General features: G+C 35.6%; 1 protein-coding gene across 3 annotated transcripts; it reads left to right on the top strand.

Annotated features, from left to right (window-relative positions):
* Positions 1-3867: 3867 nt before the first annotated feature.
* On the top strand, positions 3868-22603 carry LOC126827166 (eukaryotic translation initiation factor 5A-1). 3 transcript variants are annotated; one of them, XM_050556398.2, is made up of 5 exons: positions 3868-4036; positions 13743-13923; positions 15562-15666; positions 20346-20480; positions 21007-22603. In XM_050556398.2, the coding sequence occupies exons 1-5, from the start codon at positions 4026-4028 to the stop codon at positions 21067-21069; spliced, it is 495 nt and encodes a 164-aa protein (XP_050412355.1). In that variant the 5' UTR covers positions 3868-4025; the 3' UTR covers positions 21070-22603. The 3 variants fall into 3 exon arrangements, with proteins under 3 accessions (XP_050412355.1, XP_050412357.1, XP_050412356.1); XM_050556400.2 differs by lacking the exon at positions 3868-4036 and adding an exon at positions 5454-5539; XM_050556399.2 differs by lacking the exon at positions 3868-4036 and adding an exon at positions 5454-5543.
* Positions 22604-25294: the final 2691 nt, after the last annotated feature.

The raw sequence follows: 25294 nt of genomic DNA, 5'->3' as shown, positions 1-25294 counted from the left end.
TATGCATAACATGTACAATAGATCGCACTCATTTCTCTGCCAATCAACGCTTGGTATCTTATTATCATGTACCGTTCCATGTACTACGGGTGTAGTAAATGAGGTTAAACTTCGCCGCGAAAATTGCACGGGATCATTCGTGGAGTTCCTGGTGCCGTTTGGTGAGTGATTAAACTGTCTATGCTGCTGTTGTTGTTGTTGTTTATTACAAATTTAACGTCCAATACATAATGCATGATATTATGGACAGGTTGATTTGATTAAGTTATTTACTTAAATAAAAAATAGAAGTTAGGTAAAAACACTAAATAATAAAAAGTTCTTGTATATCTAAACGTCACTTTAAAACAGATTTAAAATAATTAAAAGTTCTTGTATATCTAAAAATCACTTTAAAACACGGTTGTCGTGGGAAGAGCGGGCTGGTCATCTTCTCACTTTGTCATAATGAAAGTTAAAATAGGAGATGCAATTGTAAAATACTTTTATAATAAAGAAGATAACCCATGTTAGACATTATAACCTAATCGTATCAAAAACGTTAATCCATCCATCAATTAAATGTTGTTTAAACGCCAATCAACAAACAATACGAGGCTACTTGATTACAAAAACACCGGTGAGCAATAATTATTGGGTATATAGTAATTTTAAACAACTTAATTTATTTTATACAATTAATGTGTGTGTGTATGATTCTACCATTAGTTCGTTCGTGAGGTATTACGCACACGTTCCACTGAGAGTGATGTCTTTGATCTGGCCGGCGTAAAAAAAGATAATTACCTAATCAACATTCTTAATCCCACTAACACTCACTGCTAACACCAACTTGAAATTAATTTATGACCCATGCCTGTATAACTTTTATAGTCGGATTGATTAATTAATGACAGATATTAACGACACTACACTTTATGTGGAAAAGCGAAGTGCTCGCAGTAAAAACCACATAACTGGACCCGTATATTTTTTACATATTAAAAGTGTTCGTCCAATAAGTTCCATATTGTAAAAAATTAATTAAGAGTTCAGGACTTCAAAGTTTAAAAGTTGTAGGCACTCTAAATTGGATCTTAAATTAAAATGAATTACAAAACAAATTATTCCGTAGTCAATTGTTTTATTTAATTAGGGGGATTATATAGGTAATTAAGGAATAAACATTCCGAAAGCTGTGACACGTCACTGTGACGTCACTGGCGTCTGAGGGGATTAAGAGTGTTTTCGATAATTGGCAAAGCCGTTTTTACGGAAGGCCTATTTTTACGACTTTGAATGAAGATAACTGAATTAATTTCAACCAGATTGGCGTGAACTTGCCGTAAAGTGGATATAGTAACCATTGGCTACACGTATCTCAAATCTACCGGGACCCTCTTATGTGCACTTTAACCGGATTAAAAGGAGTTAATGGGAAAACAATTAACCTGAGTTATAGACAAACAATAATATAAACAGTAGTGAAGAATTTGTTATCAGATTTAGTCACTAAGACATCAAGAAATGGGAGACTGTCACCCGTTTCTGTTTCCATTGTGAATTTTATCCTCGTTTTTCGACTGTTCAGATGTTGGAGTAACTTTTCTGGGTTGTCGTTTTGATTGAGGACCACAAATGCATCATCCACTCTGCGATACCAACAAAGGGGTTTGACGGAGGAAGTCTGTAATGCATCCGTTTCAAAACTGGTCATGAATACTTCAGACAGTAGTGGTTTACCCATAGGCAGGCCATGTATTTGTTGATAATATTCATCACCCCATCTAAAGTAAGTTGCAGTTATACAGAGACGTAGCAGTTGAATGTTATTATCAGTGGTTAGGTTGGTGTCCAGTGGGGTCTCTAAGTCATTGATTTTATTTTTAAGTATTTGGAGTGTCTGAGCTGTGGGGATATTAGTGAACAATTCTACTACATCGTAGGAAAGAATGGTGCCGGTTGATGGGACTGTTGCCAGTTTATGGCAAAAATCGCTGGAGTAGCAATGAAAGACGCAGCTGATTTCGGGAACAAACCAATAAGCGAGCCTTGACCGGGTTCTTGTGAATCTTAATGGTGGCACGTGCATATGGTGATCTGGGGTGAGAGGGATTCTGATTATAGTAGAGTGCTGCTGTGATCTGCTGTTTGTCTTTCAATAAGGTGAGAAGTTTTCGCAGCTTGGTTTCATGGATGACTGTGGGATCTTTCCTGATTCTTTGATAGGTTTTGGTGTCTTGAAGTAAGTTGTTCACGGTATGGTGTCCATAGATTTACCTTTGTCAGCATGGATGATAATGATGTTAGAGTCTGCTTTCAATTCTTTTAGTGCTGGCTGCTGGGATTTGGATAGGTTATTGGTCTGAGGTTTGGTTTTCAAAAGTATATTCGTGATCTGATGCCTGAGGTAATCCACCTTGCCACCTGGTGCCAGTTGACGTAACCCCTACTGAGCGCCATTGAAAACACATCACTTAGTTTTTCGTATAACAAAATGATCCTGTAAACATATCTTATTTATTTTGCTTCTTATTGTGAACAATATTCAAATGGGAACACATCAATAACAACACATTTGTACACTTATGGATGTTTAATCTGTAATCAAGGGTACAAAGTCAGAGGGGTCAAAACCAAAAGTACGACACAGATGTCAGTAGCGCGTGTGTCCTCCACGGGCCATCATCACGGTAGGCTACAGCATTAACGCGACCCCTGCAAATATGTAGGGCGGTCCGGTGATGAAATGTGAAGCCTCCCCACACCATTACACTTCCCCACCCCATCCGTTTCGAAGACGCAGCAGTCTGCAAGACATTCCCCAAGACGTCTTCACACACGTTGACGGCCATCAGCGTGATAAAGATGAAAGGGACTCTCATCACTGAAAAGCACACTTTGCCAGTCTACTCTTCTCCATGTCTGGTGTCCTTGAGCCCATATCAAACGCCGCTGACGGTGATGATACCTGAGGATAGCTCCAACATAAGGTCGTCGTGCACGGAGTCCTATTCTCTTAGACGACGTCTTACGGTGTTGGCACTTACTGGTCCTTGTCTTCCGACGACTGCTGCACCTGTTCGAGTCGCTGGGCGGAATCTGTCACGCAGATGAGTGACCCGGATGTAGCGGTCTTGAGCCTGAGTTGTAACGCGTTGTGGATCAGGACGTTGACGGTCACGTGTTGATCCAGTAACTCGAACACGTTCCACCAACCTTACAATAGTGGACTGATGACAATTGAAGTGTCATAACGGCCAAACAGTTTAGTCATAACCGCCCCTTATTTTTAACAGTGTATAGATTAACAATACATTGATATATTGCTATCGGGTATTTCATTTGGTTGTGCAATCACTAAGTATAGATCTTACTAATATAAATTAATTGCAGGTCATATAATATGATGACTAAAGACCCTATTGATTTCAATTCAATCTAGAAAAAAAATGAAATAAAATTGAAATAAAACTGGGTTATCTACTGTTCTCCATCTCTACTAGGCATGTGCGATGCAACGGGCTACGAGGGAAATTTTGTCCGGACAGCGGCGCTTCGGCAACTAGTTTCCACCTGAATTTGTGTAATGTTCTACACTAGTTGGGTACTATGAGTTTACATGCACCCCACTAACGGCTAGCAGTTACCCCTATTTAGGTGGCAACTAGTTTCCACCCTAATTGGTGTAAACTACCTTATTATTTTTTAACCGTGTAAGCTATTCAGTTTAACGTGTGATAATTTCACCACGGTTGTGAAATATCTTATTCGAGGCCTATACGTGCCTAGATTTCCCGAAATAGCAACGTACGTTGTCTAAAGTGTTCCGTCGTATAAAAGCACCGCATCTGCGAAAACTTTTAGAAAACTCTCAAGCGTCAAACATGCGGTGTCTATTTCTTTTGGGACCAAGGCGCTAAACATTTGAAATCATTTTTGATTTCTACCATACGTATAAAGGGTCGAGGCATTGAAAAGGGTAAGAAATACCAACAGACTGATTTGAGAACTCGGGAAAAATAATATTTCAGCTGAAGGAATCTATGAAGAAGGGGTAAGAACCAACCAACTATTGTTTTTATATGTATATATTGTCGCGATATATTTTATATTTGCTTTTTATTGTAGGATATGTTTTCTTTGTTCGTTACAAATGGAGTGCGAAACCATAGAAATAAACGACTCGTGTGATGATTTTGAAATGTTCATTAGGGCCTATGTCTTAAATGTTGGATAAGATACAATTTTTTCACGGCAAGATAACAACATCAATATTGATTGAAATGGAGCATTATTGAATTTTATTGCGGGTTTTAATTTCAAATTTTATTGAAAATATTGAGTAAGACGTTTAGCCCCTTTAAAGTTTAGCGTGCAGCTGCCATTTTATACTCGGGGTTGTTTCTGCCACTCGGGTTAGATGATCCGCCACTTCACTAATAATATATAATTACTATAAAATGGGGACAAAAAAAAAAAAAAAAAAGAAACTGTACTGATAATACTCTGTTCGTTTTGCTTTTATTTCTGTGTGTTAAAAAAAATCTAACCGATACCAGTGTGAAATATGTGTCAGTTTCTAACTCAAAATTATTAGTTAAATCTTTCGCGCAGACTAAGTAAAACATTGTTTTATTAAATTCATATTGGTTTATGGGTTGGGTGGGGTTGTTTGTTTGTTTGGGGGTTGTTTTTTTTGGGTGGAGGGGTTGGGTACAAAATGAATGCAAAATATATAGGAAAAACATTAATTGCAAGTTGTCCATTTATTTCCCGCCATAAATATCAGTTTTGTTTATTGAAGGATCTAAAAAATTAATTATTTACCGGTTGCTAAAATAAAAATCTTATTCATTGGGGGGGGGGGCGGAACGGTGGCTCCTTGGGTGTTCGATCCCTACATAATATTGCCCGAAAAAGTTCATCGGGATTTTCCGGAGTGGTTCCCACGTCAGTGGTGCAGGACAGAGGGTCTGGCAAGGGACACCGTATAGTTCAATTAGTGAAAACCAAGGCCCGTGTACAGTCCAGGCCCGTAGCAAGAGGGGGGCAAGCCCCCCCCCCCCCGAAAAAAAAATTGCTGACCATAGCTCTAAAATACCTACTAGCGTAGACTGTGCCGGGTGTGCCCCCCCCCCCTAAAAACTTCCCTGCCCCTCCGAAGCTAGCAAGCTGGCTACGGACCTGGTGTAGGTAGGCCACACATTGCGGGCGTGCACGTAAAAGATCCCTTGATTGATTGGAATTCGTTAAAATTATAAATAGGAGTAGGATAGTGCCGCAGTCCGGGCAAAATTTCCCTCATAGCTCACTGTCCATATGAAGTATGTCCGTACATTAGCCCAGTTGGAGCAGAGCAATAGGACGTTAAACCCCATTCCATTTCATTTCCTATTCAGGGGGTTTTGTTTATTAACCTTAAATAGCAACAAGGGGATTTAACTGCGCGAGATTCCTGTAATGGCGCTACCTGTCCCAATACTTATCACTGATTGGTCATATCGCGTTGAGCATGCTCAGACATCCTTTTAGGCACCAGAGCGGAGGATAGTGACACGTTAGTAAGTTGGTCTTTATTAAAGATCTTTAAACCCATTAATTTTTTAATTGAAGCTTGGAATTAGGCACATGAAATATTCGTCAATTTTCACAGGTCTCGCGAAACTATAAAAGATTTTTCGAACCGTGTGTTTGACTTAATAAATAACTAGTATAATTTTTGTTTCGCCATTTTGTAAAATGGAAGACGAATAAACTAACCCACGTGTTGTAAAAATGTATGTGATTAAATTTTGTTTGCATAGTCCAGTTTTTCACTTGTAATTCATTTTACAACCATACATTGCAGCTTTTAAATATCGATTCCCTTTCACATTGAAACTTCAACGATATATCGCTCGATATCAAATTCATATTTCTGCCATACAGGTATTATTTTAGGCAATAAATAAGTGGGAGTGGGGGGAGATTTCTAAAATTATTTTTACAGCAGATATATATTTTCTAGTGCATGTTCCAATGTTGATAAATGATACTTTAATGCTTTAACCTGTGGCTGTGACATGATCATGCCTCAAAACAATCCATTATTATATGTGCCAGATGGACAGATTTGGTTTAAAGTCTCTAACTCAATATCATTCAAAATCTTCAACATTGAAAACACAAATTATTTGTCAATTTAAATCAACATTGATGCTGTGATCTTACCGGAAAGAGATGGGCTTCTGATATCCAATATTTAAGACAAAATAAACATTTTGCCATTGGTACACGAATAGTGTACCATAATGCGTTTCAGCTAGACATATTGCACCAAACCAAACGGCGTATGTAGACTGGAATAACCAGGCCGAGAAATTTGCATTCGATTGAGACTTCGGGCTTATTTCGCGGAACATAACTGATTTGAAACCATTGAATGTATATCAGTTTATATACATTCATATTACAGTATTATGAGTTGCGACCCACTTGTGTCAATTTCTAGGTCCCAAATGTTAGCGATTAGCTCCTTTAAGTGAGATGAAGATTCTCCTCCCAATACCACATATGTGTGCTTCAGTTTTATTTGTGTGCCAGTTATTTTAGGTCATCCACAACCTTTGGTTAAGTCACCCACAGGATATTGTTTATGTTGTGTTGCCTAGTTAAAGGAGCTAAATCGCTAATATTTGGGACCTAGAAAGTGACCCAAATGGGTCGCAACGCATATAATAATGTTATCTGATTGTATATAAACAGATTTACATTCAATTGTTTCCATTTTGACTAATTTCAAATCAGTTATGTCCAGTGAAATTTGGCATGAGTCTCAACCAAATGGTAATTTCTAGCGTCTGGTTATTCCCGTCTATTGGGCATGCTCTCCAGATAAGATATGGCGTAACAGTTTGACATGAGTTGTAGAATATGTCTAGCCTCGTTCTTTCTGGTCACATGTTACAAATGGCGCTGAAATGCACTATGGTACACGATTCGTTACCAATGGTAAAATGTTTTTGTCATAAGCCTACCTTTTCCCGGTAAGATCACAACATCAATGTTGATTTGAATTGACAAATAATTTACAAGTGTTTTCAACGTGTAAGACTTTGGATGATATTGACTTAGAGACTTAGCTACTTTAACCTAATAATTGTTCCATTTACCCAATAATCAACAATCTTGATTGACTGACTGAACATTGCTGATGTTAGGTCACTGAGGATTTTGTAATAAAGTCGTCTCGTAATGTTACTAAGAGGGAAGGGATGATGAACCGAATTCATAAAACTGTGATGAGCATTAATCAGCGGTGCACAATTCCCATCCCCCGACGCCCGGGACAGGTTAATTTTTTTGTTGGACAGCTGAAATTTCGCATTCCGTCCGCCCGGGGACAGACAGATTTTCTCTGACAGAAATTCTTTGTGATCGAACAATACTTTGATTATTTAAAGCATTTTAGTTCCAGTCCACGCAATAATAATAGCCGAATAGACTAACTTCTGTCAGAATAATTTACTAAGCACACGATAGTTCTACCGGTAATACATAGCTTCCGGTACTAAAAATTACTTCTAAAATTAACGAGTATTATCGAATGACAACATTCCTTACCGAAGATACCGCAATTTTTTTTTCTGTGTATTTTGTGAAAATATGTCTTTTATTGTCATTCACGGCTTTTTATTGTTTAATGATAAATAAACAGCAATAAATACTGTTATTAACTCCCAAGTGTTCATTTCGCCAAGATTGGAAACGCCGTAATAATACGGCGTTTTTACATCAAATGTCTTCTCGCTCACTTTTCCACACAACCGGTGGTACTGTTAGAATAATCCCTGTTTCACGAATTATGTATGCCCTCACTTTGATTTTCCAAAGGAATCATTGATTTTCTGATTAAAATATACTTTGTAGGCAGAAATGTGAAAAATGCTAACTATATTGAGAGGTACCGGTAGACTGAATGACATTGTGTCATAGTGGTCCATAAATCGCATGATCCGAAAAAACACTATTTATTTGACATAGTTAATGGGCATTTTTTGAGACAGCACTCATATGTATTGTATAGTTTAATTGAGTATTCTTGTAATGTTTCCATACGACATATACGCTTGAATGAGAAAAAAACGAGTTTGCAAGGGTAAATTGAACCTGTAGCTATAAAAACGACCGATAGAACACAAACTTTTTTTGATATTTTTTCCTTTTTATCCCTCCGTTTATGGTTGTTGCTGTCTATTACAATTATAACATCCAATGCATTATTGCTGATAATATCGATAGGTGGAAACAGTATTGAAACATTTGGATGCTTAAATATTTGTTACTTTTGTTATTATTTTTATGTTTAGTCATTAAAATAAATTAAAAAAAAAACAACCTTATTTTTATATTCAGGGCAGGTGTATTTTTCTGTAGGGCTAGCAAATTTTGTCATGATACCTGTCCATGGGCTAGTGGTTCAAAAGTGAAATTGTGCACCCCTGCATTAATTTGAATTTAAAGCTGACAGCTGGCGTAATAAATTTCAAGCTATTTCCAACAATTCTATAAACATAAGCAATCATTCAATGATTTTCTTGCTGCAGGTCTGATACGCCTGAAAAGTTGACACAGTAGAGACTAGAAGTTGATGTCCGCAATCAGCATGCCTTGCATCATAAATTTTAATCTTATGTTTGCTTCGTCTTGAATAATTTGGGATACCTACCTGTATTGAAAATTCAGTGTATGTCAGTCACAACTATTCGATGTTGAAAGAAATTTGCACATTCTGACATCCTTGTAATATTGTATGTTGAAGAGGATTTTATAATCATGTGCTACAGTAAATCAATTTGTCGCTATTCCTGTTTATTATTAAATAGAGAATGAAAACTTGTTGAAACAAATTTGTATAAAAAAAATTTCTGGGATTAAGTACCGGTAAGTTTGTATAGCAATTCTTCTAAAGAGGTTGGGAAATCAAATTCAAATATTGTGACAATGAGAATTTGTCACTATTGATATCAGTTACATATTGTACAGTGGAAGTAAAATGGAATACTTAGTCAAAATATTAACTTATTCAAAAGATTGACAACAAAAATTAATTACTGAAATCTTAAAACAGATTATAGAGCTGTCATTAGATATGAAAGCATGGAAATAAATTATACAGCTGCCTTAAATATAAAACAAAGTTACATGCGGGGGACAACATATAGACGTTCAGATGGGATGAAAACTGAGGTCATGTGTGCATGTTCACGTAAAAGAACCCTCAAGGGGCCGTAGTGTCCCAGTCTGGACAAATATATCATAGGTGAACATATGTCGTAACTGGTAAACCACTTCTCTGCTTTTAATTTTGATGGCATAAGAGAGAGAAATGGGGTTTGACGTCCACTTGACACAACTAGGTCATTTCGGGACTAACATGGTTTAATTTTATTTCAATAATTCGCTTGTGCATAGGGGTCTTTAGCAGTGGGAGGAAACCGGAGGACCCAGAGAAGACCCACCAGGTTGGACAGACGACCCTACTCCTTGTCATGGCCTCGAAATGTTCATACCTGTCGCTTCAGTAAATAACCTGTCGCTCTCAATTATCAAACTCAAAGACTAATCACATCACACATATCCATACATGTAGGTAGACACACACATTTGTTTAGGTCTCGACATATATTGCTCCATATAAATATTGTAATATGAAACCTTTTTATTATACGCCCACGACAGGTTGCTTTTCTTCATACCTGTCACTCTCAATTATCAAACTCAAAGACTGATCACATCACACATACATATCCATACATGTAGGTAGACACAAACATTTGTTTAGGTCTCGACATATATTGCTCCATATAAATATTGTAATATGAAACCTTTTTATTATACGCCCACATAGAAATGTGGACGTATATTGCTGTCGCCCCATCCGTCCGTCGTCCACAATTTCTTGTGAATGCTCTAACGCCAAAAGTTATTATCCAGTTATTAAAATTGATATATGTTGTTTACATTAGTGAGATGAAGAAGCCTATTTAATTTCAATAATTTTCGTTGATAACGTCTAGAGTTATGGCCCCTGTTTCACTTTGTTGAACCTTGTGAACGCTCTAATGCCAAAAGTTAACATTCGATCTTTGTGAAATTTATATGCAATATTTAAATAAGGGAAACAAAATAGCCTATTGAATTTCAGCAATTTCCGTTTATTACTTCTAGAGTTATGGCCCTTGTTTCACCTTGTTTAACCTTGTGAAAGCTCTAACCCCAAAAGTTGTCATCCTATCTTTCTGAAATTTATATGCATTATTTAATTAGTGAAACAAAGAAGCCTATTTAATTTCAATAATTTCCGTTTATATTGTCTAGAGTCATGGCCCTTGTTTTACTTTGTTGAACCTTGTGAATGCTCTAATGCCAAAAGTTAACATCCAATCAAATTTATATGCAATATTTAAATTAGGGAAACGAAGAATCCTATTGAATTTCAGTAATTTCCGTTTATTACTTCTAGAGTTATGGCCCTTGTTTCACTTTGTTTAATTTAAGAACGCTTTAACCCCAAAAGTTATCCTATCTTTCTGAAATTTATATACATTATTTAAATTAATGAAACGAAGAAGCCTATTGAATTTCAGCAATTTCTGTGTATTACATCTAGAGTTCTGGCCCTTATTTCACTTTATTGAACCTTGTGAACGCTCTAATGCCAAAATTTATCATCCGATCTTTCTGAAGTTTATATGCATTATTTAAATAAGTGAAACAAAGAAGCTTATTGAATTTTTAGCAATTTCTGTTTATTAGTCTAGAGTTATGGCCCTTGTTTCACTTTATTTAACTTAGTGAATGCTCTAACGCTTATTGAATTTTAGCAATTTCTGTTTATTAGTCTAGAGTTGTGGCCCTTGTTTCACTTTATTGAACTTTGTGAATGCTCTAACATCAAAAGTTATATGCCGATCTCTATGAAATTTACATGCGTAATTTAAATTAGTAAAGAGAAGAATCCTATTGAATTTCAGCAATTTCCATTTATTACTTCTAGAGTTATGGCCCTTGTTTCAATTTGTTCAACATTGTTAATGCTCGATTGATGAAAGTTATCATCCGATATGTATGAAATTTATATGCATCATTTAAATTTGTGAAACGAAAATTCCTCCCACTGCTAAAAAGACCCCTCCGCGTAAGCGAATTATTGAAATAAAATTGAACCATGTGTTAGTCACGAAATGACCTAGTTTGTGTCGAGTGGATGTTAAATCCCATCTCTCAATCTCTCTCTCTCTCTCTCTGTGAAATGTCAAATTCCAACAATTTCTGTAGATTATTTCCAGAGTGGAGACCCTTGTTTCAATTTGTAGAACCTTGTGAACCCTCAAACGGCAAAAATTATAATCTGATCTGTATGGAACTGTCTTGTAAAGGTCCCCAATTACCTACAAAGGAATAAATATGTGACAACCCTTGTCGACCGCTCAGACGATTTAGCTGCTGTGGGCGTATGTTTCGTTACCTGGCAACCAGTGTCCGAAACAAACAAACGTGTGACACGTGATCATGTGGGTCCTTCAGGTGACACGCAGGCCTAACCAATAATAATAATATTTATAGTTTCCAAGCGAAGCGCAGAACGATCAGAATAAAGGAAGTACATATACACCACAGAAGGACTAAGGGTTTAGTAACTTAATTTCATTTCAATTTAATGGAAACAAATCTATTCATGGCTACATAATTAACGGTTTTTCTCATCAAACTAGGTCAACTTCAAACGGTTACACAAAAAAACCTTGACGTCTGGCGATAACGTTGAGGAATGGCATAAACTCGCTTATTTCGCCCTAGATTGTTAGCACAATAGCCCAGAATTGAGTCAAATGAGGTCCCGTAGGAAATGGTTTTAAAATTATAAGCTTCCATTACCTTTATAATAGTAGGCCTACAGCTACACCGTTCGGAAAATTTTCGTGTCAGTAATATTCCTGAATAAATTACTGTCTTCGTTTTTTGGATGGATTTAAAATGATACAGTACGGGGGTATTTTTCATAACACAATTTGTAGTTTTTGTCTATCACATAACTTGCAAATATGTTTTTTTTTTCATTCGTCCATGAGAGACACACGGCACAGTGATCACGTGACAGCCATAATTGAAATTACTTTAAAATAAAATATTCCGTACGACTGCCATATAGTTTTCAATAATAATAACGACAATATGTTTAAAATTTAGCCTCTGCCAGCATGTGTATCAAATAAAAAATCATAACGGTAAGCGTTATCTAAAACTAAATCTAGCATCGCTGGCTTATTGGCCTAGAAATTCCAACTGATGTCACGTGTCATCGACGGATTTGGCATCAAAGATTTTGTCGGAAAAATATATTATTAATGACTTCTGAGGATTATATTCAACTAAGATTTGAATTTCTGTAACAACTGGTCAGCCGAACCATTAAATGCATGCAGGAGTCCTCCGATAAATCAGTCGGCCTCGGGCCTACGGACCGACGTTTGTGTCGAACACTGCTGGCAACCTATCTTTTCTTCGATATCGGAATGCCTAAAAGTTCTTGAAAGTCGGCGAATCTGCTTTGGCTCAGCGACTTGTACAATTCTATCATCCGTATCCACGTGAATTCCGCACATTAAAATGGTACCACACTTCCATATTAAATCGAATACTTCGCCGTTTAGTTGTAGAATTCAGATTTAAAATTATCCGTAATAAATTGAATATCAAAACATAAATCACACCTGTGCATGGCACCGTATTTACATGTACCGCATGCGAAGGACAGACAACGCCACCTGGAATTCCCTTTTCACATATCCAGACTATATTTACGCTACAAATTATATTTATAAATATATGAAATATTTTTCCGACCTGATTATTTGATTTTGTCAAATTGTCTTATAAATTATTCATGGCCTTTATTTATGGAAATTGTTTAAAAGTAAATACACCAAGCAACGAGCCGTGTGCATTTCCATTCCAACCACCACTATATTTACTGTGGTGTCGTTACGGTAGAATTATTTCTGGTGACTTGGGGGTGTGTTTTAATTTATTTAAATATAATACACCACAATGCTATAAACTAGTGTGGTGAAGCAGATGAAAACAAGCGTAGATGGGGTGAAATTCATTGTTATAAAATTGTGTACTTCCAAACTGTGTGAGTAACTGTAGCCTACAACAGAGCGAAATGTCAACAGTGCAAATGGCGACTTTTCGCGGTATTTCCATGCTTAATTCTTGCATTTAGAAATGAATTATTAAATGTAAGTGACATGGACGTGAGTATTGTGGTCAGTTTAATAAACATCAAGTAAAATTTAGTCCACCTGTCGCAAGCGACGGGTAGTTTTATTTGCTACCTGTCAGACGAACATTTCGAGCCATGTGTACAACCGGGGATTCGAAACCACGTCGGTTGACTCAATGACAGACTTTATGATATAGCGCGCACGGTAACCATTCAGCCATCCAACCACCCCTGATGGCACAAGAAAAGGTAAAATTAAGTTAAATGTACCCACAATAGTTTTCATCCTTCAATGAGTTTACCAGTTAGGATCACTTATTGGAGTACATGTCCTATCTGACCGGACGATGTCCGCTGATCGACCCTATCCATCCCTATATAATAGCTGCAGTATGAAAATGACACTCTTCCCCACCTCTGTTCTAAGGCTATTTTGGAATCCTTGCGGTCTATTTTTCGCCAAAAAGAATCATTTGTATTTGTATTTCAGACATTTCATCATGGGAGATGCTGCTGATGTAACGTTTGAAAAGGCTGAATCCGGTGCATCTTTGACTTTTCCCAAGCAATGCTCTGCTCTTCGTAAAAATGAATATTGCCTCATCAAAGGAAAACCCGTTAAGATTGTTGAAATGACCACCTCGAAAACAGGAAAACACGGACATGCTAAGGTTGGTACACATTAGAGATGGATCAATATAGGTGTTATCAGTAAAACTGATATCAGTTACTTTAAGTGACATTATCAGCTTGTGCAAGTACCGATAATTTGTACAATATAGTTAAATATAATGTAAGAGCTAAATTTGCCTATTACAGATTGTTATTTTGTCTTATCTAGAGTATTTAAACATTTATTCACAGGGCTAGCGCTTTTGTCAACTCTCTTGACAATCGGATGGCACAGATGTAAACCAGGACCCGCTCTGGGAAAACATGTCCATTAGCCAAATGTACAAAGTGTTGGCCAAATATCAAGCATATGCCTATTACCCCAAAAATATAATGCAATTATTGCAAGGTTCACACCCTCCTTGAAAATTCTGGAAAAATGAACATGTGATTTCATTCTGGCAATACAAGATTACTCCTTGAAACTCCTAGAAAATTAACATTTGTGGTTTTTGCTATATATTTTAAGATATACAGTACCTCTCAAATTTTTCAGACCAGAATTGCGCGAACACCACGAAAAAAAACCAGTAAGAAATCGCTAAGATTTCACAGTGAATCTCCGTCCGCTCAAGGTTTTCCCTCTTTCCTATTTTCCGATAGCCGTGAATTTTCTTCATTTACGGCATTTGTAAGTTTTACTTTCCTACATACAAAGGAGACAACTTAAAACATTCCACTGAATAAATGCATATCAAATAAGTCCCCTAATGTGTAGAATATATATTACATGTGACATGGTAATCCCTTGGGCCTCGATGACATTGAAACTGTTCAATGGAGTTTGTGCTGACCGTTAATTTAAAAGCTATAATACTAACAGTTTAGACCTGTCACAAAGTCCTCCTGTATAAAAATTTATCAAAAGTGAATAAATTTGTTAATAAGGTAACTGATATTTCTATTGGCGTAACCAGGAAATCGGTCGCATGTTTCTGTGCTGGTGCGACCGCACATAACCGATTGTTATCTTTAGCGTGAAATTTTGTGGCCTGCTTACTTGCTTCTCGATAAAATTGTTAAAATTTTAGCCAAGTTGGATTTCTGTTGGCCAGATGTATGGAATTTTCGCGAGTGGCCAGAGCAGCTCCTTGTAAACAATTCTGTCGGATAGCAAATCAGTTCGCACCCTCTCATTAGCCGTTAGCGAATAAAAGCACAGACTAATCATTCTTGGCATCAGCATTAGCGAACAACAGGATAAGATCAATCAAATGTTAGGCCACGGTTAATTGTCTGTTTCTCATGATCCTGAGTTTTTGAAAGCTACACCTACTTATGGAGAGTGTTGAATCTTGAGTTTGACTACCAGGTGCTATAGACTAAGTATAGATACATGTAATCAGTTTGATTGCTTGATACATTTCAAAAAGATGAATGTGTACCGGTAATCTATTTTGGGATTGCCACGAGGGACATCAGCCTCACTGTTGGCTTGTTCCTCTCTTGACATAAAGTCAACAGGTTTTGTGATGGAACGATCGGGTAAGATGAAGATGAAGCCTATTGATTTTCAGCACATATCATGAGAGGACAAATTTTAACAAATGTTTTTGAAATCTGGTGTGAATCATTTGTTTCATCAAAGGTTAAAATCCTGTGATATTCAGAATGTAATTAGTATATTTTATTTTTAGGTTCATCTAACAGGGATTGATGTATTTACTAATAAAAAGTATGAAGATATTTGTCCTTCTACCCATAATGTTGAAGTACCAAATGTAAAACGAACTGAATACCAGGTGAGACTAGTGGATGGGTTGTCAAAAATTGGTGTTTGAAAAAAGCTTTTGAAGTGCATTTTGTAGATTGTCTGTCATCATTGCTTGTGGACAATCTAAGTGGTTGAACCTATCGTTGGATTCTTGTGAGAGTTATACAAGTGTTTATGTTCATGAAATGCTAAAGGTATAATCAATTTATGGGGGGGGGGGGGTGTTGGATGGCCGAACCACGGTTTAAAAGTATTTGGTCGTCATTGTTAACTACACTATTGTGAAAATGAAATCATTAAAGAGCATATCTGCCCAAAAATGGTCCACTTCTCTTCAGTATTTAAAAACATATGATGAATTGAAAACAATTTGTCAACATTCGACGTCTTCTACATACGGAGGGTGGGGGGTGGATGGCCGAATGGTTAGCACGTGCTAAGTTATCATCCAATTGTGTTAAAATTGATATATGTTGTTTACATTAGTGAGATGAAGAAGCCTATTGAATTTCAATAATTTCTGTATATTATGTCTAGAGTTATGGCCCTTGTTTCACTTTGTTGAACCTTGTGAACGTTCTAATGCCAAAAGTTAACATACGATCTTTGTGAAATTTATATGCAATATTTAAGTTAGTGAAACGAAGAAGCCTATTGAATTTCAACAATTTCTGTTTATTACGTCTAGAGTTATGGCCCTTGTTTCACTTTATTGAACCTTGTGAACGCTCTAACTCCAAAAGTTATCGTCCGATCTTTCTGAGATTTACATGCATTATTTAAATTAGTGAAACGAAGAAGCCTATTGAATTTCAGCAATTTCTGTTTATTACGTTTAGAGTTATGGTCCTTGTTTCACTTTATTGAACCTTGTGAACGCTCTAACGCCAAAAGTTATCATCCGATCTTTCTGAAATTTATATGCATTATTTAGATTACTGAAACAAAGAATCCTATTGAATTTCGGCAATTTACGTTTATATTGTCTAGAGTTATGGCCCTTGTTTCACTTTATTGATCCTTGTGAAGGCTCTCACGTCAAAAGTTATCATCCGATCTTTCTGAAATTTATATGCATTATTTAGGTTACTGAAACGAAGAAGCCTATTGAATTTCAACAATTTCCGTTTATTATGTCTAGAGTTACAGTACGGAGATCGTGAAAGTTTGACCAAACACGATATTACCGTGTCTTCTATCGTGGAATTCCATGATTTACCGAGTGAATATCGAGTGACACGATAGCACTGCCTCAGTGTGCTTTAATTAAAACATGCCTCTCGTCGTTTATTTTACGTGAAATACATGTAGCACTTTAATTATTATAGATCAGTTACTACGTTGGCATTTTTCCATTAATCCTGAATATTTGACGGCTAGTTCGAAATCGGAACAGGAATAAACACATTTTTCGGGAAACCCTGGGTCGGGTACTATGCCTAAAGATACCAATACGTTATTATTTCATTAATATGTTCCATATTTTTTAATACTTGCGTCAATCGACTATTACAAATTCATTCATATTACGGAAAAATGATAAAATGCGCACAAATCGTTTTGGTCTTACCGGAGTGTAGTTTTATCCATCCAAATAGTAATTCACATAATACTGACAAATAAGTCACACGGTGCATACATTATTGGTAAATCACACCTCAACTAATATATCTTTTCTGGATTAAATCACAAATGAATTAAAAGTCTTCGTCACCTCATATGAAGCATGTTTTCATAACCGCACCAATGAGTCTGGGGAATGCATACTGTCAATCAAGGATTCGTAAGAAACCAGCTGACAGAAAATAGACGCCCATTTTACAACAAATTGTTACCCTGTTGTAGTCGTCTTGACAGTACGACTTGCATTGTTAATTGTCAGTAGTAAAAATTACCAAAAAAGGTTTGACATCTTTATTAAAAAACCCAATCACAATTGTTAATATGATTCTGATATGCAAATGGTTGGCATTCAAGAAGGGTCACAATGGTTTATTCTGTGCATGTCAATCAATTTGGGCGTTTCGGTTAAAATTAAACGTAAGGAAATTTTCAACAATTAGCAGAATGTTAAAATAAAGAAAACAACCTAACACTTACAATATGACTAAGTACGAAGTTATTCGTCGACGTTTCACAGGGTTGTTTGTATTTGGCTGGACACCCCTGCCCCATCCCTCCATTTAATACTAATATGTAACTAGAAATTGTGATTACTGTTTTACGTTGAAAATCGATAATTATGGTCTATTGCATGAATACGGTCAGCTGTTTGTTTGTCGCATTCATATATTGAACGGTTGTCAGTAAACTAGTCAACAAGCAAACACGTTCGCGGTTAAGTCGTCTACAGGGGGGGGGGGGGGTATTGGTTATGTCGTCCACATCTAATATTTAATAATTTTATTGTATGGAGTAAATCAGTTGTTTATATTGTTTTATTTACCCAATTATCAATTATCTTGAATGTCAACTGCGAATATGATGATTAAGTATTCTTTTCACACAGTGCATACGCCAACCTTTCTGTACCGATTCAAAAATTGAATTATCTCTTATATCCACATTTTTTAAATCTGGAGTTTTATCGTAAAAAAATCAATAGAATCCTTTGTAACCTACTGGTAATACATGATGTATATTTTAGGGGGTGGGGTGTGCTATCATAGTAGTCCGTTCGTAATATACCCATGACAACAGCATCTATTTTGTGTGAAAATCCAGATTGGTCGCGTCCCAATTGTAATTGTTCATTAATAATGAGGTCAACTATTTTGGATAATGATTACTTACCGTACTGACAATTCAGAATAAAAATATTGTCTACAAGAATACGACATGGTAACAATTTGTTGTTAAAGGGGCTTCTATTTTAGTCAATTATCAATTCCTTTTGATGGCACGTGTGAATTCACGTAATTAATTAGGAATCTTACCTGACAGTATGCATTGACTCGGACTCTTTGGTGCCGAAATGAAAAGGCATGTGTAAATACAACTCAACTCTCGCGTCATGTTTTTATTACTAATCCATAACAATTAATTGCGTGTTTATTTAATAATTAACAATAAAGTACATGGTTATTTAACAATAAGTACTGTTTAACAGTTTATTCGACAATAAGTACAACTCAGTTAATTAACTGCAACATGTATTATAATAACAAGGGGGATGAAACAGCCCAATAGAAAATTAGGTTGGGATGAAACAGCCTGACATGTGTTCAGCAAGGTTGACGGTGAATTCTGGCTATGTGTGCTTAAAACAGGACATGAAGGCATTTAATTCATTTGTGATTTAAACCCGAAGATATATTACTTGTTCAGGTGTGATTTATCAATTTAAAATGCATTGTGTGACTTATTTGTCAGAATGGAAATGGCTATTTTGATGGACAAAACATTCGCCTATGTTAAGACCAGCATCTATGTGTGTAAATTTTGAAATTTTCGTAACTTGAATGAGTTTAAAATAGTCGATAGTCTTAAAAATGTCGAACATATTGATGAAGTAATGTATCGGTACAGCCATAATTCTGTTTATTTTATTATTTAAAAGCCTGTTTGATTGTAACATCGTGGTAGTATATCTTTTTGACATCAATTGTTTATGACTGATAAATATCGTTAATTTTAGATATCAAATTACACGGAAGCCTATCGTGTCACGCGTCTATCTGGACTATCGTGGTACACGATAGCGACTGCTACACCGAGTTATTTATCGTGGCAATTTTCAACAAAAATCGACACAATAATCGTGTTTGGTCACGATCTCCGTACTGTATGGCCCTTGTTACACTTAATTGATCCTTGTGAACGCTCTAACATCAAAAGGTATCATTCGATCTTTCTGAAAATTATATGCATAATTTAAATTAGTGAGACAAAGAATCCTATTGAATTTCAGCAATTTCCGTTTATTACGTCTAGAGTTATGGCCCTTGTGAACGCTATAACTCCAAAAGTTATCATCCAATCTTTCTGAAATTTACATGCATTATTTAAATAGGTGAAACAAAGAAGCCTATTGAATTTCAGCAATTTCCGTTTATTATGTCTAGAGTTATACTTACTTCTAGAGTTATTGCCCTTGTTGCACTTTGTTAAACCTTGTTAATGCTCGATTGATGATAGTTATCATCCGATATGTATGAAATTTATATGCATCATTTAAATTTGTGAAACAGATTGATGAATTTCAGCAATTTTGCAATAATTTCTAGAGTTATGGCGATTGTGAACATTTGAATGACAAAAGTAATCATGTGATCTGTATGAAATTTATATGCATTATTTAAATTAGTCAAACGAAAAAGCCTGTCAAATTTCAACAATTTCTGTAGATTACTACCAGAGTTTCAGTTTGTAGAACCTTGTAAACCCTCAAACGACAAAATTTATAATCTGATCTGTATGGAACTGTCTTGTAAAGGCCCCCAATTTTATGTAATTGGCACTCAGTTGTATGTAAAAAAAATTGCAAAAGCAATTAAATTAAAATCCATCGAAAAATGAAATAGACACAATTTATGTTTATATAATGACATGCAAAGCGGGGCGATGCGAACAACTTCCGGACCACCACAATTTGTGGCCCTATCTTGCCTGGCACCACTTGTGTATTTTCTCCTGGTTAATCAGTGGTTCATCTTGTTATTTTGGGATTGAGAACATATACTGTAAAGTAGACAATTTATTTTCCAGTTAGTTGATATCATGGATGAAAATTTTGTATCCCTGATGGACGATAGTGGTGAACTTCATGAAAATCTTAAACTACCAGATGGAGAGCTTGGCCAAGCTATTCAAAAATCTTTCGATCAAGGGGAAAATCTTATGGTAAGTATAAACTAGACATTAACTCACTATACTTGTATTCAAATACAAATCTTGAATATATTTCAACTTCTAGTTGGCTATCAACATTGGCATTATAGGATTGAAATGACAGTTCATTAAAGATACTGCTTTTGATTTTCAATTAATGACTGTACATATACCTAATCTATCAGAGCACCACATGTTTTGGAGATAACTCACAGTATAGCTTACATATCAATTTGTTAAATTCAAAATGTTGGAAAGTGATTTGAACAAGGACATTACCAGGGACATCCAGATTTGTTATCCTGCCAGAACTAAGTTCAGGATCAATGTCCGGATTTTATTTCTGGAGCATAAGAAACTTTGTACATGCATCAACCTTATATAGTACATATGTAGTTGTGCCTTTGGCTAATTAGAAATATCTTGGTTGACATGTGAGTACAAGAATGATTGACACTGTGCGAGGAGGTTATAAAAAAAATTATGAATATCCAAACTTTACAGTTTCGGACGATAATATTTTTCTTTAATGTTTCAGGTCACTGTATTGTCAGCTATGGGAGAAGACATGATATGCAGTCACAAGAAAGTTGCTGATTAATTAATTTAGTATTTTTATTAATTAATCAGTCTGCTTTCCACCATCTTAATAAATAATCTTTGTAAAATATTTAAAGATACCCTAGAGAGAGAAAGATAATATTCGGTGATTGACAAACTTTTTAATTTCCAAATCGTTTATAAATTGTTATCGATCGTGTTGTGCTAATTGGAAAAAAAATGAAGATCCATGAGAATGAATTGCAAAATGTAAAATATTATTTTAAAAAATGCTTCATTTGGTGTTAAAACCATTCAGTGCTGTTATAAAGACATTATGTATGACTATTGGTGTCATTCTTGTACCATTGAAGGGTTGCATATTAAAATGCATATTGATATAAAAGAATTAATTTGCTACATGGCATGTTAATTGATTAAAAATATTAAAAAAAAAAATATTCCATATGTGTCAGGATTTCTCTTAAACAACCTACGTACATAAACTTTTACAACTGTTGTCTGTATTTTTATGAAGTTGAAATCGTGTACATATATTCGGTTTTGAAGATGCACCAGGATTTCCACTATTTGTCACACGCTATAAATAAGAGTTCATGTGCATGGCATGATTTCATTAACTCTTAGAAATAGATCTTTGTATATATATATATAACCGTCTATTCACAGCTCTCAATTCAAAATTTTCTGAACTTGCTTGTAATAGGCTCCATAAAAATAACTAAAATGTATGACACTCCTCGTCCTCGGTTCAAAAAAAACATTCATTTGAAATCCTAATATTTCTGACATATAAATTGACTGATCATTTATTTTCTTGATTGGTCATTTTTGTTGTCAGTGAGTTACTCATGACTGTAAGATGTTGACTTAAATGAGAGCTGTAATTCGATCTATACAAATTCTAAATGTTTAAAGTGCTGTTGATCTTTAAAAGTGTTTTATTGTTTTATTCAACTTTATATGTTATGAATACTTGTTTTGAGTTTTTCTTACGGTTATATGGACATTTATTTTTCTGTTCGGTTCAGGTTTCTATTTGGAATGGTATTGTGCAAAATGTTTATTTCGCTCATAGTAATTGCATAGTTTTATAATTTATCGGAAAATTTAAATACTCTCTTTATTTTATATACAGTTGTAGCTCGAATCTGATTATTAATTTCATTTGATTATCATGCATACTGCTCAGTTCTACATATGGAATAAACTATAGGAAGTTTTCTTTTTTTAAATTCAAATATTACAATATTTTGGAAAAGTTGCTCGAATTTTAACTTTGGCAATATTTTTGGATCAATCTTCTCAAATTTTAATATTCTAATAATTTGGAATTAACTGTGATCAGTTTAAGTTCAAATATTATGAAATTAATTAGAAGTTAAATTTCAAATGTATTGTAATTTTTGAAGTTAATTCTGTAAAGTTTTCTGATATATAAATATTTGAAATGACTTGATATATTCAATTATTGCTAGTTTTTGCTTTCAGACCATTGTATTCATATTTCTGTATCTTCTAGTGTTCTGTTTAAATATCATGCTGAATAATATACAACCAGATTACACATCAAATATGGTGGTGTTTATTTCTGTTCCGCTCCTTTCGAAGAGAGCAGGGGACTGTTAAAATGGATTCATCTGTCTTGCCCATATTTTGGGAAACAAAAACTTTGCTTCTAATGGAGTTAGTGTCAATTAAGGAGTATGGAACTTGATTGGTTGAGGCTTTGGGACACAATAGCCTTGACTAATTGAGGGTAGTGTAGTTTCTCAACATCTGTACTTTGACTGAATACTGAGTGAAAATATCTTGAAAATTTAAGTCTAGGAGCTAGCAAAGATTTAATCAACATCCAAAAATGAAACTATTAGTGATGCGTTTGGTTAAACCACAAGGGGTGCACTGTTAAAATTGGGGCCAATTTTGGTTTTATAGCGGTTCTCCTCAAGAACTTTCGCAACACCTACATGTATCAAAATGTTCTATATATTATAAATCCTGAGTGTCCCATATGCAATACAGAGGCATGCCCAGTGTCAAATGAGGTCAAAGGCCACCATTGGTCAGCCATGCCCAATCCACCTTAAGCCAAATCCACCTTAAACGCACATCTCAGTACATTCTCAAAAAAATGGGACCTGCTGTGGCAATAGGAATCCTTCAGGATTAACCGCTTCTGAGAGGTCACCATTGATTCGCCAGACACAATCGACCTGCAATGATCCTCTCAACTGTTCCTGGGGACTCTATCTATGTGAATCCTTTGGGGGTGTCAATTTACATGATTACACACCTGGTTAGTCAAAGATCGTCTTGGTTCAAAACAGTCCAATCCAATTTAAAAACCGTCTTCATTAGCCCAGTTCGGAGCAAAACAGGACGTTAAACCCCATTTCATTTCCAATTTGAAAATATAAATCCGGAGTGATCAGTTAAGTACATGCGACATCATCCCGATATTGTGAATATGGTATGAATGCAAGTCCTGAGTTCTCGGCACACGGCTTCGCCAACCGTAATGGGTTTGTTTTCGGGCATCTCCTTTCCCTCTTACTCTCACACTGATCATAAGTGAATACTGTATTCGCTAGGCCGCTACAGTCACTAAGAGGGATGGCATCGATGCGGCTTAATGAACTCGCGGTATTAATTTCTTTTTTTTTCCATCTGAAAATTAAATTCTAAAACATTTTTTTATACGCCCACATTGAAATGTGGTCGTATATTGTTGTCGGTCCGTGGTCCACAATTGCTTGTGGACGCTCTAGAGGCTAAAGTTAATATCTGATTGACTTTAAATTTATACACAGTGTTTAAGGTCTTGAGACGAAGAAGCCTATTGATTTTCAGCGATTTCCGATAATTATTGCCAGAGTTATGGCCCTTGATCACTTTTAAAAGTCGTGCGGACGCTCTAGAGGCCAAAGTTAATATCCAATTGACCTTAAATTTATGCACAGTGTTTGAGGTCACGAGACGAAGAAGCCTATTGATTTTCAACGATTTCCGATAATTACTGCCAGAGTTATGGCCCTTGATCACTTCAAAAAATCTTGTGATGCTCTAAAGGCTAAAGTTATAATCCGATTGACTTCAGATTGATACACAGAGTTTAAGATCTTGAGACGAACAAGTATATTGATTTTCAATGAGTTTTTATGACTTAAACAGTTAAATCCATGATATTAAAAGCTTTGCATACAAAACGTTAGCATGGGGCAGAACTTTATAAAAACCAAACAAATTCTAATAGTTTTCTGATAATTACTTCGTGAGTTGTTGCTCTTAATCAGATTTTAGTGTATTATAAATGTTTCATTATCGAAAAAAGTAAAAATATGCGACAGCCCTTGTTGACTGCCCGGACGATTTAGTTGCTGTGGGCGTATGTTTCGTTGCCTGGCAACCTATCTTTTTGAAGTATTAGAAAATAAAGGTGTTTGTAGTGTATATCTAGATAAAAATATTTCCTATTTAGTGTAAATGGGTATATATAAGGCGTGAAAGCCACCATTCTGTCCGGATCTTATGTAAACAAAGCACGAACCATAAAAGAATGTAGTTGTCCATTAGGCGAATGCCTTGATGGAGTTCGAAGATGAGAATTTTCTGCTTGGGGTAAGCAGAGATAAGCAATATGATTGGTTGATGCTTTGGGACACGATAACTTTAGTTCTAATTAAAGGACAATATTGGTGCCAGTCATTATCACATATATGATGGAGCTGGTTAAACACATTCCAAATATAATTTTTAACACAGAGATCTTTGCTACGATAGCTGAGTAATACAGGTTTCCTGAATCGGAAGTGACGACCACCAAAGGAAAACACGAGTCATACCTCTATATAACTGACTGATGTGACGAGTGATTTAACAGATACACGGCCGAATTTCTGCTCACTAATAATTCCTTCCAAGACCAAAAATTGTGTGTGAGACTGTGAGAGGATATCTGACAATTCATAAAAAGAATTGACTGCCACTAGATAAGAACACGAAAGAAAAACAGAAAAAGTCCGTGCATTACCATGTTTTTATAAGGTATAGAATGAATATAAACAAGGGAATGTACGGACTATTTCTATTTTTCTCGTGTTCTCTTATCTAATGACATTCAATTACTTTATTTAATTGTCAGTGATGTGACGAGTGATTTAACAGATACACGGCCGAATTTCTGCTCACTAATAATTCCTTCCAAGACCAAAAGTTGTTCTGTGAGAGGATATCTGACAATTCATAAAAAGAATTGACTGCCA

Source organism: Patella vulgata, chromosome 7, assembly GCF_932274485.2.
Source record: "Patella vulgata chromosome 7, xgPatVulg1.2, whole genome shotgun sequence".
In the NCBI taxonomy this organism is placed as follows: Eukaryota; Metazoa; Mollusca; class Gastropoda; family Patellidae; genus Patella; species Patella vulgata.
Note: the sequence above shows the minus strand (reverse complement) of the source record. Positions and strands in the feature narration are given on the sequence as shown.